The 16,505-nt window shown below is 49.7% G+C and overlaps 1 protein-coding gene and 1 non-coding gene across 3 annotated transcripts in view; both read right to left on the bottom strand.

Moving 5' to 3' along the window:
- The window catches only part of VSIG8 (V-set and immunoglobulin domain containing 8), a 24,640-nt gene extending 8,135 nt beyond the window's left edge, over positions 1-16,505 (bottom strand). The window contains exons 1-6 of one of the 2 annotated variants that reach the window (XM_063604401.1): positions 16,116-16,484; positions 15,472-15,673; positions 15,127-15,348; positions 13,911-14,030; positions 13,269-13,467; positions 12,123-12,392 (exon numbers count right to left, since the gene is read on the bottom strand). In XM_063604401.1, coding sequence (XP_063460471.1) covers positions 12,123-12,392; positions 13,269-13,467; positions 13,911-14,030; positions 15,127-15,348; positions 15,472-15,673; positions 16,116-16,157 — 1,055 coding nt within the window. In that variant the 5' untranslated portion in view covers positions 16,158-16,484. Of the gene's footprint in view, positions 1-10,073; positions 12,393-13,268; positions 13,468-13,910; positions 14,031-15,126; positions 15,349-15,471; positions 15,674-16,115 lie in introns of those variants that run through there. The other variant, XM_034938323.3, reaches the window with a different exon arrangement.
- LOC112438498 (small nucleolar RNA SNORD64) lies at positions 9,284-9,350 on the bottom strand. The gene has a single exon (XR_003026919.1). It is a non-coding gene; the product is annotated as a small nucleolar RNA SNORD64 (small nucleolar RNA).

Raw genomic sequence — 16,505 nt, 5'->3', positions numbered from 1 at the left:
TCTCTACTAAAAATACAAAATTAGCCAGGCATGGTGGCGCATGCCTGTAATCCCAGCTACTTGGGAGGTTGAGGCAGGAGAATCGCTTGAACCCAGGAGGCGGAGGTTGTGTTGAGCCAAGATCACGCCATTGCACTCCAGCCTGGGCAACAAGAGTGAAACTCCATCTCAAAAAAAAAAAAGAAAGAGTTAGTTTTAGGGTGAAGTCAGAAGTTAATTGGTCCTTAATTATCAGGGAAGAGGGGCTTTAAAAGGAACAAATTCTTGGAGGCTGAGCAATATATTGGGTTGAATCATATGAAAATTTCATTTTTAAGTATAAAAATAGTCAAATACAGGTAATTTCATATGATTCAATCTAACAATTTAAATGTAAGATGACTTGAGGAAGAAAAGTCATCTCTTCTGCTGCCCTGACTCCACCTCCTATAAGGACAACTGGGACATGCCTGTAACCTAGTAAATGTTGGCAGAGCTCCTTCAACATGAACCTGGGCATGGAGGGACTGCAAGACAAGAGGGCCTCCCACAGCACTCTCAGCCCACACTGGTCAGGGGCCATGGTGTCCTGGTCAGCTTCTCTACCACCTGGACTGAATCCTGCCTGCCCAGCTCCAGAAAGTCCTGAAACATTCAGGAGCCAAGGTTCAGAATGGCAGGGAGTGATGGAACTGCCTCAGCAACCATGGAGAACTGTCCTTGACCCCAACCCCTCTGAATCCAACCCACCTCATGCCTAGTCCTGCAGCATTCAGAGCCCCATATAGATTGTGGAGGTGAGGCCCCTGATGCTGTCTGAGGAGCCTTTCCAAGCAACAGGGGCAGTGACTTGGCCAGGCAGGCATGGTCAGACACAGAAGGGCAGTGCATCAGTCATTCCAAAGTTGCTGGCTTCATAGATACCGTGATTGTCCCTATGCCCACCCCTGCTGGGGAGCATAGCAGCTGGAAGACTTCTTTCCCTCTCAGCCAAGCTGGGCCCTCAGAGGCCTTAAGATGGAGATGACTCAGCTATTGGCAGCCCCAGCTCAGCACCCTCGACTCCAGACAGACTCGGCTCTTCTCTGTCCCTTGCACCTGACATACTCATGTACTCTGCCCCTTTAACCAGGCTTCCCCCTCTGCCTCCCAGCTGTGAATATCCTTCTTTATCCATCTTGGTCTCCAGCCAACACTTCCAGGCTCAGCCCCAGGCACTCCTCCTCTCAGAAGCCTTTCCCTCAAGTGGTCTCATAGCATCAACTCTCCCAGCTTTGCATGAGCCTGAATCAACAGTTGTATGCATTGTTCTTTAATTTTTCTAAATGAGATTAATCATCTCACTTGGAAGGCTCCATGTTCCTAGAAGGATCAGGTTTAACACACAGTCCTACTGGTGACACTCAGTAAGCACATCGCCAAAACACACTTTTTAACGAAGTGGTTAACTCAGAGGGTGGGGAACATGCAGCTAGACAAAATGGGCATTCTCCAGATATCTCCTCCACTGAGGAAGGCAAAACTCTCAGGCCAAGAGATTCCACATCTGCATCTCCTCTTCCAGGCAGTATAATCAGTCGGCTGGGTTCAGACAAACTTCTGCACCTCTTAGGGACCTCTTAGCCACCCAGGAGGAGATAGGCAGCTCCTTACTAAAGTCTCACCTCCTGGAGATGGGGGTTAGCTCTTCCTGCTGCAGTTTGCCTGTCTCCTCCATCCCCTTTCTTTCTTGGAAACAATATTTATTGAGTGTGTGCCATATGCCTGGCACTTTTTAGGAGCTTAAGTACATTCGTGAATAAAGCAGACAAAGACCCTTGCCTTGTGCCCCTCCTTGTGGAGCTTGCAGTGTGGGGAAAGGCGAGGACAAGTCAATTAGCAATCATCGTAACAAATAAATGTTATAGCATGTTGGAAGAGGATAAGTGCTACAGATTAAAGGGAAAAAGCAGTGTAGGAGGGGGGGATAAGGGCGATGAGGAGCGCAGGCAGGTGGGTGCTGCAATCTTAAACAAGGTGGCCGTGGTAGACATCACTAAGAGGGAGAAAACTGAGCAAAGATTTGAAGGACGTGAGAATTAAGCCATTGGGAAATCCAGAGGAGAGCCATTCTGGGCAAAGAGAACAGCCAGAACAAGGACCCTAAGGTGTTCAAGAAACAATGAAGACCCAGTGTTGCTCAGGGTAGAGAGCCAGGAAGAAGAGTGATCAATTAGGTCAGAGAGGTGATATGGATGGCCTGGGGCACTAGTGTAAGGAACTTGATCTTGGGAAGCCATTTCAGGGGTTTGAGCAGAAGAATGATTTAACTATTCCTCTGGCTTCTCTGCTGAGAATGAACTGAAGGTGGGAGAGAGGAAGCAGGGAAATCAGTCAGGACACTGCTGCCGTAACCTAGGCAAGAGATGAGGGTGGCTGTGAGCTGGGAGGTAACAGGAAAGAAGGGTTTGCTTCTGGATTTGCACTGAAGACAAAGCCAATAGATACAATCACGGTATCTATGAAGCCAGCAACTTTGGAATGACTGATGCACTGCCCTTCTGTGTCTGACCATGCCTGCCTGGCCAAGTCACTGCCCCTGTTGCTTGGAAAGGCTCCTCAGACAGCATCAGGGGCCTCACCTCCACAATCTATATGGGGCTCTGAATGCAGCAGGACTAGGCATGAGGTGGGTTGGATTCAGAGGGGTTGGGGTCAAGGACAGTTCTCCATGGTTGCTGAGGCAGTTCCATCACTCCCTGCCATTCTGAACCTTGGCTCCTGAATGTTTCAGGACTTTCTGGAGCTGGGCAGGCAGGATTCAGTCCAGGTGGTAGAGAAGCTGACCAGGACACCATGGCCCCTGACCAGTGTGGGCTGAGAGTGCTGTGGGAGGCCCTCTTGTCTTGCAGTCCCTCCATGCCCAGGTTCATGTTGAAGGAGCTCTGCCAACATCTACTAGGTTACAGGCATGTCCCAGTTGTCTTTATAGGAGGTGGAGTCAGGGCAGCAGAAGAGATGACTTTTCTTCCTCAAGTCATCTTACATTTAAATTGTTAGATTGAATCATATGAAATTACCTGTATTTGACTATTTTTACACTTAAAAATGAAATTTTCATATGATTCAACCCAATATATTGCTCAGCCTCGTGACCCAGTGGGTGTGGTGGGGGAGTGGTGAGAGAGAAAAAGGAGTTAAACAAGGACGGAGTCTCCATCAGCTGAGACAGGGAAGACAATAGGTGTGGTAGAGGCAGTATGTGGGACATGCTACATTTGAGACATCTGTTAAACATCTAAGCAGGTATGTGAGTGTGGAATGCAGGAGAAAGGGCTGGCCTGGCTGTATAAATTTTGGGTATTATTGGCATGCAGGTCTTAGGTGAATAGGTAGAGAGGTGGTGGGGGACTGGGGAGGAGATTATTCGCATCCTCATTCCTCACTTTCTCAGACTGTGTGCTACAGTCTCGGGACGGCTAATGTTTATTGAAAAGACAGAAGCAGATTTCCCCACAGGAACAACGTTGTAATAGCAGGTTAGGCTCCTGACCGAGGATCTGTTGCTCAATGTTTTCATGGCAGTGATCACAAACATGGCCTACCTTTAAGTCCTTAGTAAACTGTGAGTGAGAAGCCTGCATGCGGGACAGGAAAGAGCTTTCAACAGTCTGTTAAACCATGACCTATCCTCCAGAGCTGAGCCTGACATGGCCCATGCCCTATGCCTGGGAGGCCCAGAGCACCTGTGAGGCTGTTCCCCAGGCCCTGGCTGACTCTGCTCACCAGGTGATGAGCGTGCTTGGGGAGGGCAATGTTCACATGCACCTCTGAGAAGGATCTGGGAGAACACACGTGGCATTTTCCACCTCATGTCCTGGAGGTAACCACAGGCATTAGCTGTTGTCATTAGACTCCTCCCTAAGCTGAGGGAGCAGTCTCTAATACAAACTTTGTCCGCCACATTAATTTTAAGACAAGTCAGCACAGAGAGGCATTCTGAGTTCTCAAGAAAGTAGATGTTGAGAAGGGAAGAGACACAGCCCCAGCCCTCAGGGGAAACCTAGTCTGATGGAGATGGGAGGATAACAGGATACTCCCAAGACAGGGTGAGGATAACAAACACTGTCTGGGAGCAGGCAAGAGACTGGGATAAGAGGACAGGGTAAGGCCAGTCTGCCTTTCTGAAGAAAGAGGACAAGGAGAGAGAGGTAGGGGAGTTTCACGGACCAGCCTTGGCAGAGAGCTGAGGTGAGGTGGGGACAGGGCTGGGACAGGGACTTGGAGCCACAACCCCAGCGTTTGGGGAGGCACAGGAGCCAGTTCAGGTGAGTGACTGCAGGGAAGAGCCACAAGGCTGCAGATGGCATTTGGGCAGAAGAAGGGGGCAGACCAGGGGGCATCTGAAGGGACTGACAGGAGGACGCTTCCCAGGCCAGAGGCAAGCCAGAAGTGGGGCCTGGATTGGGCTAAAGGAGTTCACTTCCAAGGCTGAATGAATTCTCCCAAAAACGGTGAAGAAAATCTATGTGCCCTCCCACCCACACACCTGCCAGGAAGGTCCCTCCTCAGCTCTGGGAAAGCTGCGTGGCAACCCTTCAGGAGGGACCCTCCACCTGGGAGGGGTTGTCAAAGTCAGGGCTACAGAGGGCACCACAGTGAACCCTGGGCCCAGAGGGAGACCATCAGGGGCCTGAGCGCCAGGAACTGAGGTCAGGCAGATGGGAAAGGGCACGGGAGAGCACACCCTGGCCCAGGTGGGCCACCCTGAGGATTCTGGCAGCTTATCCCCAGACTGACTCTGGGACCCTGTAGAGCTTGTGTTTCAGGTGCTTCCTGTTATCATTAGGATTATTATTACTAGTGAGGATTCTTGTCAATATTCACACCTGCATGTGGATTCCAGGACTCAGAGGCAAGTCCTGGTTCTCCTCCTTCCCTACTGGTGGCTTTCTGGACTCCTTGCCTCTTCCCCCAGATGGTGAGCCATCTCCAAATTCAATCCCAAGGCTTCATTCTTTGTACTCCGTTCCCCTCCCTGTGGACCTCCCACTCCCCCAGCCACTGCCGTTGACCTCTGTGTGGTTAGATCCGTGCCTCCAGGCCTGTCCTCTTGTGAGAGATGAAATTACTTTCTACGGGTGTGGAGGGTTGAGGATCAACCATTTGCTGAGCCGTATGTTCCAGGCTGTGTAATATACCTGTCACACAAAACAGCCCTATTACTATTCCATTTTACAGACAAAGAAATTGAGGCTTTGGAAGCTTATTAAATAACTATAAACCCACATCTGTCTGGCTCCAAAACTGAAGCTTTTTTTCTTTGCAGATGGGAACATGGTTAACTCACAAACATGTATTACAAGTTTTCTTCCTCCTCCCTTCTTTAATTCCTCAAGAAACCTACACAGGAGTCCACTATCACCTCAAACTCAGCCTCTGTGACAATGTGATCAGCAGTTTCACCCCATCCTCCTCTGCTCAATTTCCTGCCTTTGTCAAGGCTTCAGTCTCCTCCTTGGCGCTCAGTGTCCCATCCTGCCCATCCTGCTGAAATGCATCTAAGAAGACTGGGGAGGGCAATGGCCACAGAGGGGTGGCAGAAGGCCATCCTGTCCACTCCCCACCGGCAGGCACAATGACCACGCCCAGCTCCTCCAGATTCCCCAAAGCAGCCACTATCCCCACCTTGTCTGCAAGTTCCCATGTCCTCCACACACCCCTCTGCTGCACATTCTTCCCAACCTAACTACAAAGAACTGAATGGAATCAGTTTTGTTTCCATACACCAGGAATAAATAAAATGGTTACTCCAGATGGGCTGAATGAACGTTAAGTTAACTCCAGAATGTTAACTGTTAACTCCAGAGCAGGGGTTTCCCAGGTTCCCACCAAATCAGGGAAACGAGCCATGAGGAGACTCCCTGGGCAGCTTAGTGGACAGGGCTACAGATTCAGTCCCCTACCTCCAGGCAGGCCCCAACCTAAACCCATAGGAGTGAAGTAGTTTTTGTAACTCTGGAAGGATCATGATTGGGTAATTCCCAAAACTTCCTTGTTCCCAGAGAGGCAAAATAATAATAATTATTATTATTAACCCCTCCCCAGAGTCACCACAGTCTGACTGGGCCTTGAGTAGCTGAAATGTAATTGAGCAGCATACATGGTAGTAGTTACTCAAAGAGGAGCACACAGGCCGGGTGCGGTGCCTCACGCCTGTAATCCCAGCACTTTGGGAGGCCGAGGCGGGCAGATCACAAGGTCAGGAGATCGAGACCATCCTGGCTAACACGGTGAAACCCCATCTCTACTAAAAATACTAAAAATTAGCCGGGCGTGGTGGCGGGCGCCTGTAGTCCCAGCTACTCGGAAGGCTGAGGCAGGAGAATGGCGTGAACCCAGAAGGCGGAGCTTGCAGTGAGCCGAGATTGCGCCACTGCACTCCAGCCTGGGCGACAGAGTGAGACTCCGTCTCAAAAAAAAGAAAAAAAAAGAGGAGCACACAGAAGAAAATTCCTTGGGACTCCATATGACTCATGGTCTTGGGAATTAGGGGCTTAAGAGAAGATGACTAGAGGATGACTTCCTAGAGCCTGGGGAGAGACTCAGAGAAGGAACTGAAACAATGAGGACTCACAGGCATCTCTTGAATAGATTTCCCATGGCTAGATGCCCTGGGAGACAAAAGTATGCAAATTCTGTGGATGCCAACGCAGGTTTCTGATGGCTATCGAAAGAGTAACCTGGAACCAAGGGGATATAAATTATCTCAATAATTTTTCAGTGACCTGAGGAACCAGAATTCAGCTCCAGCAAGGCGGGGGAGAGATGGAAAAGGTGGAACTAGGAAGTAGGATGAAGACAGTTTATGTAGTATTTAATAGAAGTAGCATAACTTTGTGCTGTTTGCATCTCTCTAGAAAAATAGAGAAAAATCAAGATGTACTTGAGATTTCCATTCTTGAGGCAACACTTGTGTGCCCAGCGTTCTGCTTGCCTGGGGTGACATGCTTGCCTGGGGTGACATGGTCCACCTAACTTTCCCAAGCCAGTTGTTAAATGCAGCCATTATTAAAAAGTAAATTACATACATTTATAATTAAATGATATTAAAACAAAGGTGATAAGTACTCAAAACTCACCACTTCCTGATGACTTTACTACAGTTCACTATTACCTAAGCTCTTAAAGTTATTTACTTCCTCCATTGTATCTGTATCATGGAAATACTATACAATCATGTGCTACTAAACATTTCTCCCAATTCCATGCCAGTCACATCATGTTGGTAGCTTGAATTCAGCCATAGTGGAAGCATTGACATCATGGAAATCAGCAAAGGCTACACATCAGGGCTTCCCAGTCCCTACCCCACCCTACACCCTACTCCCAAAGCCACTGTTGAACATATGTCACCACAAGTGTTCTCCTCCAGCACTGAACAAGGTTTCATGCAGGAGAAATGAACAAAAACACCAAGGCATCCCTGAAGCAAAATTGTTCAAACAGAAACTTCCTTCCCTCGTTCTCCTGGGGTGGTAAGTACAGTGACAACTGTGATCTCAGCATTGGATTTAGGAAATCTCAACCTTCCCTGTTGACTCACCCTAACAGGAAGTTGTTCTCAGAGTCTCTCTAAAATCTCTCTTGCTGCTTTTTAGCGAGCCTTTCTTGCCAGAGCCTCACTGGTCCCACCCCCCAAATAGAGGCCAAGTCTGATCATGGCTCCCTTGTTCCTGGAATAGGGAAGATTATATCATTCAACAACCTGCACAGCCAACTGGCTGCCTCTGTCCCTCAGCACCTTTCAGGAAGCTAAGCTGGAGGCTCCTCAGACAGGGAGCACCCTCCCCAAGTCATCCTATACCATCCCCTGCCTTAGGGGATATTTTGCCTTAGGGCAAAAATATGCCAGGCACAGTGCCCTGCTGAAGATCTCTTCATCTATGACAAGTCGTCTTATAGGTGCTCATAAATATGACCAAATAAATGAAGGGATGGATGGTTCCTGGAGTTCTCTGCTCTTCTCCTTATTTAACGTCCTTTCCCAATACCCCTTCCCATTCCCAAGAACTCCCCACCTTCCCACCCCCAAGACAGTGGTCTCTGGTTCCTTTTGCCTCATTACTATCTCTCATGTCTCTCAGCACGCTCTATAAAAGCAGAGCTGGCAATGCCATCACCCCTTTGCAAATACCCAAGTCATCTTGAGGGTTTCCTAGTTATGTGTTACTAAGAAGTGTTTAGGGGCTTCCTAAAGACACTTTGAGGCCCATGCACACCCCACACCTCCTGTGGCCCTAGAATAGGAGCAGGAAAAATGAGGAAGACTAGCTTCTCCTCAAGAGAAAAGAGACAAAGAGAGAAGAAAGAGGCTGGGCTCTCAACAAGCAGGCAGCTGGGGAAAGGAAAGTAGAACAAAGTGACCTTGAAGTACTGTGCTCTTCTGAACACCTCCTACCAACTAGACCAGACAAGTGTCCAGTTGTGTCCCTGTTGCAGCCATCCTGTATGGAGTGCAACCACTTTGTCCACTAGAGGCAGCTGAATTAGAAATACAATGCTCTGGGGTCCCTAAGAGTAGAACTTGGATCAAGGGATAAAAGCTATATGGGGACAAAAACCGGGTTCAGAGAAATGTTCTGTTGAATATTGACAGTCAGAGGCCAAGTGGCCTGCCTTGGAAGGTAGTGAGCTGCCATTGGAGGTTGTCAAGAAGACGTTACATACCCTTTGTCAGGAATGCTATAGAAGGAATTCAAATGCCAGAGAAACAGCCTGCTGTCCTGGAATCAAACATGCCTAGATCAAATCCTGAATTATCTTTATTATCTTTGTTGCCTTGGTCAAGATACCTAATCCCTCTGAGCCTCAGTTTATTCATCTGTATAATGGGGATAATACACAACCTCATAGGACTAAAGTAAGGAATAAACAAGACAAAAAATCAAAAAGCACTTAACACTTAATAGGTGCTCAATAAATGCCAATCCCCTTCCCATCAAAAGTGGGACGTGGGTTAGTTGGCCTTGAAGGTCTTTCTACACCAGAGAGTATGACTCTGAAACACTTCCTGGCTATTAAGAAAGAAGGCATACATCTGAAAGAGATAAAAGAAGTCAGGATTAGGTCAATGAGGGGAAGAGAAAGAAGGATGCTAAGAATGGTCAGGGATCATTTAGAGGTCATCCATGACAGAGCCGTGTTTCCTCTCATTTGACCTTCTAGAATAAAATGGAAAAGTAGGATTGGGGATTTAAAGTCCAGCCTGAGGGGCCTCAGTTTCCCTATCTGTATAGTGAAGGAGTAGGATTTTTTTTAGGTCAGACTTCAGAGTAATCATATTGAACTTTACTTCATAATGCTCAGTAAACACAGCTCATTATAAATCCAGCCAAGGCCTTTCCCAGCAACTCATGCAGCTATATAAAATCACTAATACCTGCAGAGTGCACATCCCTTCCCAAGGACAGGGGGCCTGGGAGAATGAGATGACTAGTTTTATGTGACAATGGATGTGAAACAGCAACAGTATTGACTGACACCGAATTAAGGGGAAAATATGAAGGAAAAAAATCAAAGACAGACAGACACACACACACACACACGCGCGCGCGTGCGCGCAGCAACCTGCCAAAAGAATAATATTGAGATCCTGGTTTTGATAGAACTAAATATAACATCTTATATTTCCACAAGCAAATTGCCCAACAAATTGAAATGGAAATATTCTAATGTTACTACAGACAGATATAATGTCAACAACTTGCTATTCTCCTCAATAATTCATTATAAACCAATTTAAAGACCTACAGTACATTGAAAACAACCACCAAAGTATTCCAGAGTTAAGTGTAAACAAATAGTATGAAAGAATCAAGAAGGATGACCAAATAAAATCAAGGCAGGCCAAACAAATGAAACACAAAGTCCAAAAGGATTCTGAGGAAGGTCTAAGCTAAGTTCTAACATCCCTGAAACAAGGGACCAAAGTGGTAAGGTAACACCATCCAAGTCGTAGCATGGAAATAATAGAACCCACACTACTTTTCCTGATACATGTCTCCTAGCAGACATGAAACTGCTGATTTCAGGAACTTACCCTTTCAAATATATTTTTGCTACCAAAGCACAAATAATCTAACATAAAATGAACTCTTTAAATACAAATAAATTACATACAAAATGAGAAACAGACAGCCCAAACAATTCAGATGTACAAGCACCTACCCTCTGCATCACTATACTGTCCTCATCAGCTCATCAAATACAAAATCATTCACATTCATCAAATACCCAGTTGAACTATGAGGTTCCTTCTTAAATCTTGGGCATTTAGGATGGACCTAACTGTTTTTTTTTTTTAAGTTTAATCTTGCTCAGCACAGGAAATTAATCCAGCCAAGCTTCTCCTATTAATCATTTCTATTCCATATTAGAAATTCTTAAATTATAGGCAAGTGGGCATTGCATTAGCAAAGTAGATTCCAATGTCCAACAGAGATGATGTCGAACAAAGAAGGATTAGTAGAGCTTGTCTACTTGTCTGCATCCCCCTCCTTGCTGTGTGACCACCTGGTCCCTTTATCAACAAAGGAACATCTATAACATTGCCCACTTTACTTACTGTTTGCTTAGCAAATATATCCTTGGAACTTTATCTCAAACATTACTCTTCAATTAAGCACTCCCCATCTCACTAAACAAGACAGGACGTCTTGCGCCTATTAACAAAAACAGTGCTTATTGATTTCCACTTTTGAACCAAAAATGACTAAAACATCCCCCAAAATACATTGTAAATATCATGACAAGGTGTTTAACAAAACAAGTGCTGGTAAATACTAAATAGCTCAATTAATCCCTATCTAGGAGTGGCTGACTACTTCAGGGTGTAAGAACGTGGAGCTGGATCTCAGAAAGGCCTAGATTCTCACCACAGAATATTCCATCATAAGGCAGTAACTGTAAAATATCTAAAAACTTTTTTTTCTAGCATAAAGTAATGCTGCCACACTCATTCATTTGGTATTTCTCAAACATCTCCTGCAGAATGGGCTCTGCACAAGTTGACCAACTGCAGACAAATGAAAAAAAAAAAAGAACCACAAAAATAATTGTTCTAAAACACCAGCAGTATCTAGGTGAAGGGATTTACCATACTCTCCGAGTTCCATAATATATGCTATATAAATATTATTCCCCCTCCTTCCTGCACTTCATCCAGCACCCTAGAACTGTGGCACTTAGTTTTTTAATATAAGAGGTGGTAGTCTTATTTTCACATGTCCTTGTTTCTGTCTCACCGGATGCCTGTGCCTTCTGTGCTCCAAGGATTAGTTTCCTTTTAGCTTTCAGCAACATACAAAGACTCCCTAGACCTTCAGAGCACATTATTCTCAATAGAAAATCTTGACATGTGAAAACTGAATATTTAGAAATGGCAAGTGTATTGCACTTTGTCGGTTCCTCAGTTTATTTTACGGTCGTAGATATTCTGAGCTAATTCTTTTTGTCTTTGTTTTCCTTTTATCTGCACTTTGTATGTTGTTCAAAGGAGTTGCCCTGGATGGCCCCTTCCAGCTCTGACTGCCAGGGATCTAAGCAGGAGGGAGGAGAGGGGGCGTGGTCGAGGCGAGCGACAGAAGCAACCCTCCCCGGCCCTGGGCAGGGCTCGCCACCCCGTGCCCAACCTCCGTGGAACGCGGACAGCCACTTCGGACTCACGTCTCAATGTTTCTTTATTGTGCTAACACTGCTGCCTCAGCGCTCAGACCTCACACACAGAACAATTCGTCCAGACAGACCCCCACCCACCCGGCCCCCGGGGCCCTCTGCTTAGGCTGGGGACACCAGGCCTCCGGCCTCAGCCGCTCTAGGACACTCAGCCTCCTCCTCCCTCCCTCTCCCCCAAGCCTTCGGTCCCGGGGGTGCGGAGAAGGCTCAGGATCGCCTTCCTCCGCCCTCGCCCGCCCCTTCCCACTTTTGGGGAGGAGGCTCTGCCTCCCTACGCATTTCCTTAGGGAAATGCCTTCACCCCCAGCCGCCTGGCAGCCTGGGGCGAGCGAGGTCGTCCCCAGCCCCTACGTGTCCCCAGCTGCGGACAGAGAGCCCCGCGCCCTCCTCCTGGCTGGGGCGCAGCCCGGCCCGGCGCGCGCGCTCACACCAAGAGGCCGTTCTTGCACGGCACCGGCCCCTCGGCGCAGTCAGCCGGCTCCGCGCTCTTGACCTTGACGTAGACCGGGGAGGGGCCCGCTTCGCAGGCGGCGGCGGCGGTGCAGGGCGCCAGGGCCACGTCCTCGGGGCCGCCGCAGTGGGGAGGCGCGTACTTGCGGCGCAGGGAGCGGCTGACGTTCTGCGTCGGGTACCCCAGGAGGTGGGTGACGCGGCTGCCGCGCCCGCTGGCCTTGCACCCGGGCGCCACGGCGTCCTCTCTGTGGAAAACAACAGGCGGGCGGGTGAGCGGGCTGCTCCGCAGCGCGGCGTGGGCACGGCCTGGGCAGAGCCGGGGGCTCTTGGCAACCTCTTGTCTCCCGCGCCTCCCTCCACCTGCCCTCGTCTCTCTCCCTCGGCCTCGACCTACTCTCCTTTGTGACCCTTCCTGGGCCAGCGACCCTGCAGCAGTCCCGGAGCCAGCATCCCCATCCTCCAGACAGGGCTTGTCCACGCGTATCTGGACAGCCCTGCAGGCAGCCCCCTCCAGGCCCCTGCAATCCTTTTCTGATGTTTCGCAGGCCGACCGCCTCTAATAGAGATCCAGAAGAAGGTGCTTTTCCTCTTCTTCTTTCCTTAGCTAACCCTGACCTTGCTCGAGCAATCTCTCTCTTTCTCACCTCCTGCCCCTCAGTCTTCTCCATCTTTCCCTCCATCCCCGAGGCATTGCAATCATTAGCACTACTAGACTTGTTCTATTTTTATTTCTAGTTTGCTTCTAATATAAGTTATTAGCACTATTCTTATTATTAGCTCTTCTTAAATAATAATGTCAGAGTTCTCACCGGCGCAGTACAGGGGAAACGTGAAAAAACATAGGCCCTGCCCTCCAGGAGCTTACAGTCTAGACAAGACAGACAGGTGCGTAGGCAGGAGGGAAATGGAAGGCAGGGAGCAGAGGTGAAGACTGGGGTGGCAGGGGGAGGGGAAAGCCATGCGTTGGGTGGCAGGTCGACATGCCGCAGTCCCAGCACTCCGTGGCGATGGCGGGCAGGGTTGGGGTGGGGGGCCCAGCCGGCCGGTGGCAGGCAGGAGTGAGGTGGGCAGGGCGCCGGTTCCCTGCCGCACAGCAGCATGCAGCATGCATCAGGTTTTACCTGATCTCACTAGCCAAGTCGCCGCAGGCCCCTCCGCCGACCCCGCCGCCGTTGCCGTAGCCGAAGGCACCGCGGGCGCCGCCAGCCCCGGAGCCCCCGCAGCAGCAGCAGGCGAGCCCCCAGATGCCTACAGCCAGGCAGCCCAGCGCGAGCAGAGAGCCCAGGACGATGCCGATGATCACGCCTATACGCCGGGAGTCTGTGGAGAGAAGCGGAGGCAGGTCAGGCTTTCTCACAGCCTGGCAGGTGCCTGAGGGAACAGCACCAGGAAGTGCCACGTCAGGGGTTAATGGGGAAGAGGGAGAGGGACCCAGGGGGTCTCTTAGCCCTGGAACACCCAGTGGGGAAGATATGGGGAGATGCAAGTTAACCCTTTGTGTCAGCATGCCTCTCCCAGGGCTTCCAGCTGCTCTGGGCTCTAGAGCTCAGAGTGGAAGCTGTGCTGGGCGAGGTAAGACCCAGCTCAATAGGGTCAAGATCGTACCCACTGATCTTGGCCCACTTGTAGGAAAGGGGCTGGGAGCCCCCACTGGCAAATGGATGGCAGTGGAAAGGCAGAAGCAGCTGAGGCTCCAAACCAGAGCCCAGCCTCCTCCAGTTCAACCCTCCCAACCACCCAGCCCTCAAGACTGCTGCACCTACCTGAGACCTTCACTTCCACCACACAAACACTGTAGCCCACGTTGTTGGCCACTGTGCACTGATACAGCCCATCATCTGCTCTGGAGATATCCTTCAACACCAGGTCCCCATTGTTCAGGCCTGAAAGTGAAGTGGAGAGAGGCCTGGTCTCTGAGAGCTCCCACCCCAACCTCAGTCCCTGTGGGGTGGGGGATGGGACACCCACTCTAGAAGAAGGGAAGGCTTATGCATGTGTGTACACCCACCCACACACACACACACACTCCACTCTCCAGGTGAGTCACCTTCCCCCTGCTGTGAAAGAGATGCAAGAAAGGACCTCTCTCCCAGCAGCAAGACAGAGACACCATTAATTCACTCTGACCTTAGGGAAATATGTATGCTCTCTGAGCCTTGGTCTCCTCCTTTGTACAGTGAGGACAGGAGAAGCCAGGGGAAGAGGAACTCTAAGGTCCCTCCCAGCTCTATTATTCTTTGTTTGACTGAATATTTTCAGCTTCTCTATGTACTAGGAGCTTTACACACCTCCCCCATTTAATCCTTGCATGCCCATGAAAGGTATATGTTAGTATTCCCTTTCCATATATGAAGAAATTAAGGCACAGGGAGGGTAAGCCACTTGCCTTAAACTTGGAGCCAGTCAGTGTCCCAGCCAGGATTCAAGCCCAGCTCTGTCTGAGACCAGGCTCCCTCCAGATTCGCCATAGTACTTTTGACTGACTCTCCACATTTGCCTTATCATCTGCTCTCAATAGCAGCTGCTGGGCCAGGCACGGTGGCTCACGCCTGTAATCCTAGCGCTTTGGGAGGCCAAGGTGGGTGGATCACCTGAGGTCAGGAGTTTGAGACCAGCGTGGCTAACATGGTGAAACCCCGTTTCTACTAAAAATACAAAAAATTAGCCGGGTGTGGTGGTGCATGCCTGTAATCCCAGCTACTCGGGAGGCAGAGGCAGGAGAATCGCTTGAACCCGGGAGGCAGAGGTTGCAGTGAGCCAAGATCATGCCATTGCCCTCCAGCTTGGGCAACAAGAGCAAAACTCTGTCTCAAAAAAAAAAAAAAAATAGCAGCTGCTGGGGCAGGCCCAGAGGGAGGGTCTCCCACAGGGATTCCAGGTTTGATTTGATGGCACTGATAACCCAAGGAAACCCCAACAGGTCCCAGAGTCCCTGATCTTCCACTCACCCCCCACTGCCCTCACCCAGGGCCCTCTCACCTTGGTTTATGGAGCTGTGGAAGGACTCCTGGTAGGACAGCTCTGAGTGGTAGCTGTGCTGGGAGGTGTAAGACCCAGCTCGATAGGGGTAATGGTGCCCACTGATCTTGGCCCACTTGTAGGAGAGGGGCTGGGAGCCCCCACTGGCATAGCACTTCAGCACCACATCGTTGCCATATGTCATGTGGCCCTCTGTCCAGCACATGGGCACTGCAGGTCGTGCTGCAAGGAGGCAGACAATTGTAAGCCAGGGCCCAGCCAAGAGACAGAGCCAGGCTCAAAGTGGCCAAGCTGCCCTTGGCTCTTAAGCCAGGGGGAGAGGAGCTTAGAGGAGTCTGGCCATACCTTGGACAGTGACAATGACCTTCCGGGTGGCCATGGTGGTCTTCTTCACCCGGCACTCATAAGTGGCTGTATCAGATACCTGCAGGTTCATGAGGTTGATGGAGGCATCGTACTGGCTTGGGTCTGAGGCTGCAAAGCGGACCCTCTGCTGCAGATGGGGAAGGTTGCCATGGTTGATCCTCTTGTCCTGGTAACTAAGGAACTGTGAAGAGGAGAGGAAAACAGGTGGTGAAACAGGCAGAGCCAAGGAGGGCCATGTGGATTGGCTGCTTTGGGCAATTCACTGAACTTCTCTGAGACTCTTTTCTCAGCTGAAAAAATGAGAATAATGATGCCTGAGCCACTGACCTCTTACAGAACTGGTGAGATCAGGTGAGATCAAGCACTTGGAAAAATATATGGTCAGACTGGGAACTTTTTGAAGGCAAAGACTACAACTTATCTTCCTTTTAGAATGGGATGGGAGGAGGTAGACTGACTAGCTAGCTTAATTCACAATTGCAGAGCTCTCATCCCCATTGCCTCATTCCCTGAAAGGCCTTGGGGGAGGTTCAGGGTCAGTCTTCTCCCTTTGGGATGTTGGCTGTCCAACAGGTAGACATCATGAAGCCTAGAGGAAGGAGACCCCTGTGCCCAGCACTCACCACGTTCTCTCGGTGGTGGGCGGGGTCTGAGTTGACCTGCATCCACTCGATGTCCAGCCCATTGGGACCATAGTCCTCAGGGTCCAGGACGTAGGGGCAGCCCAGCCTCACATTATCACCTTCTGCCAGGTACAGGACCTCCTGTCCATCCCCATTGATCCGCACAGCAGACAGCAGTGCTAGGGGGAGGGCAGAGAAGATGGGGTGGTAGGAGCAGAAGCAGGGCTTCAGGAGGAGTCGGTGTCAGCCCTTCCCTTCCTATTCTCTGTCCATGGCACCCAGAGGTCAGCAGTGCTTTCATAAAAAGGAGGGCTGCTCTTAGTGGGTGTGTATGTGTGTGTGCATGAATTGTCACAGGCATATAACAGCTATACATATAGCTGTTATATA

This window comes from Pan paniscus, chromosome 1 (genome assembly GCF_029289425.2).
Source record: "Pan paniscus chromosome 1, NHGRI_mPanPan1-v2.0_pri, whole genome shotgun sequence".
Lineage (NCBI taxonomy): Eukaryota > Metazoa > Chordata > Mammalia > Primates > Hominidae > Pan > Pan paniscus.
Note: the sequence above shows the minus strand (reverse complement) of the source record. Positions and strands in the feature narration are given on the sequence as shown.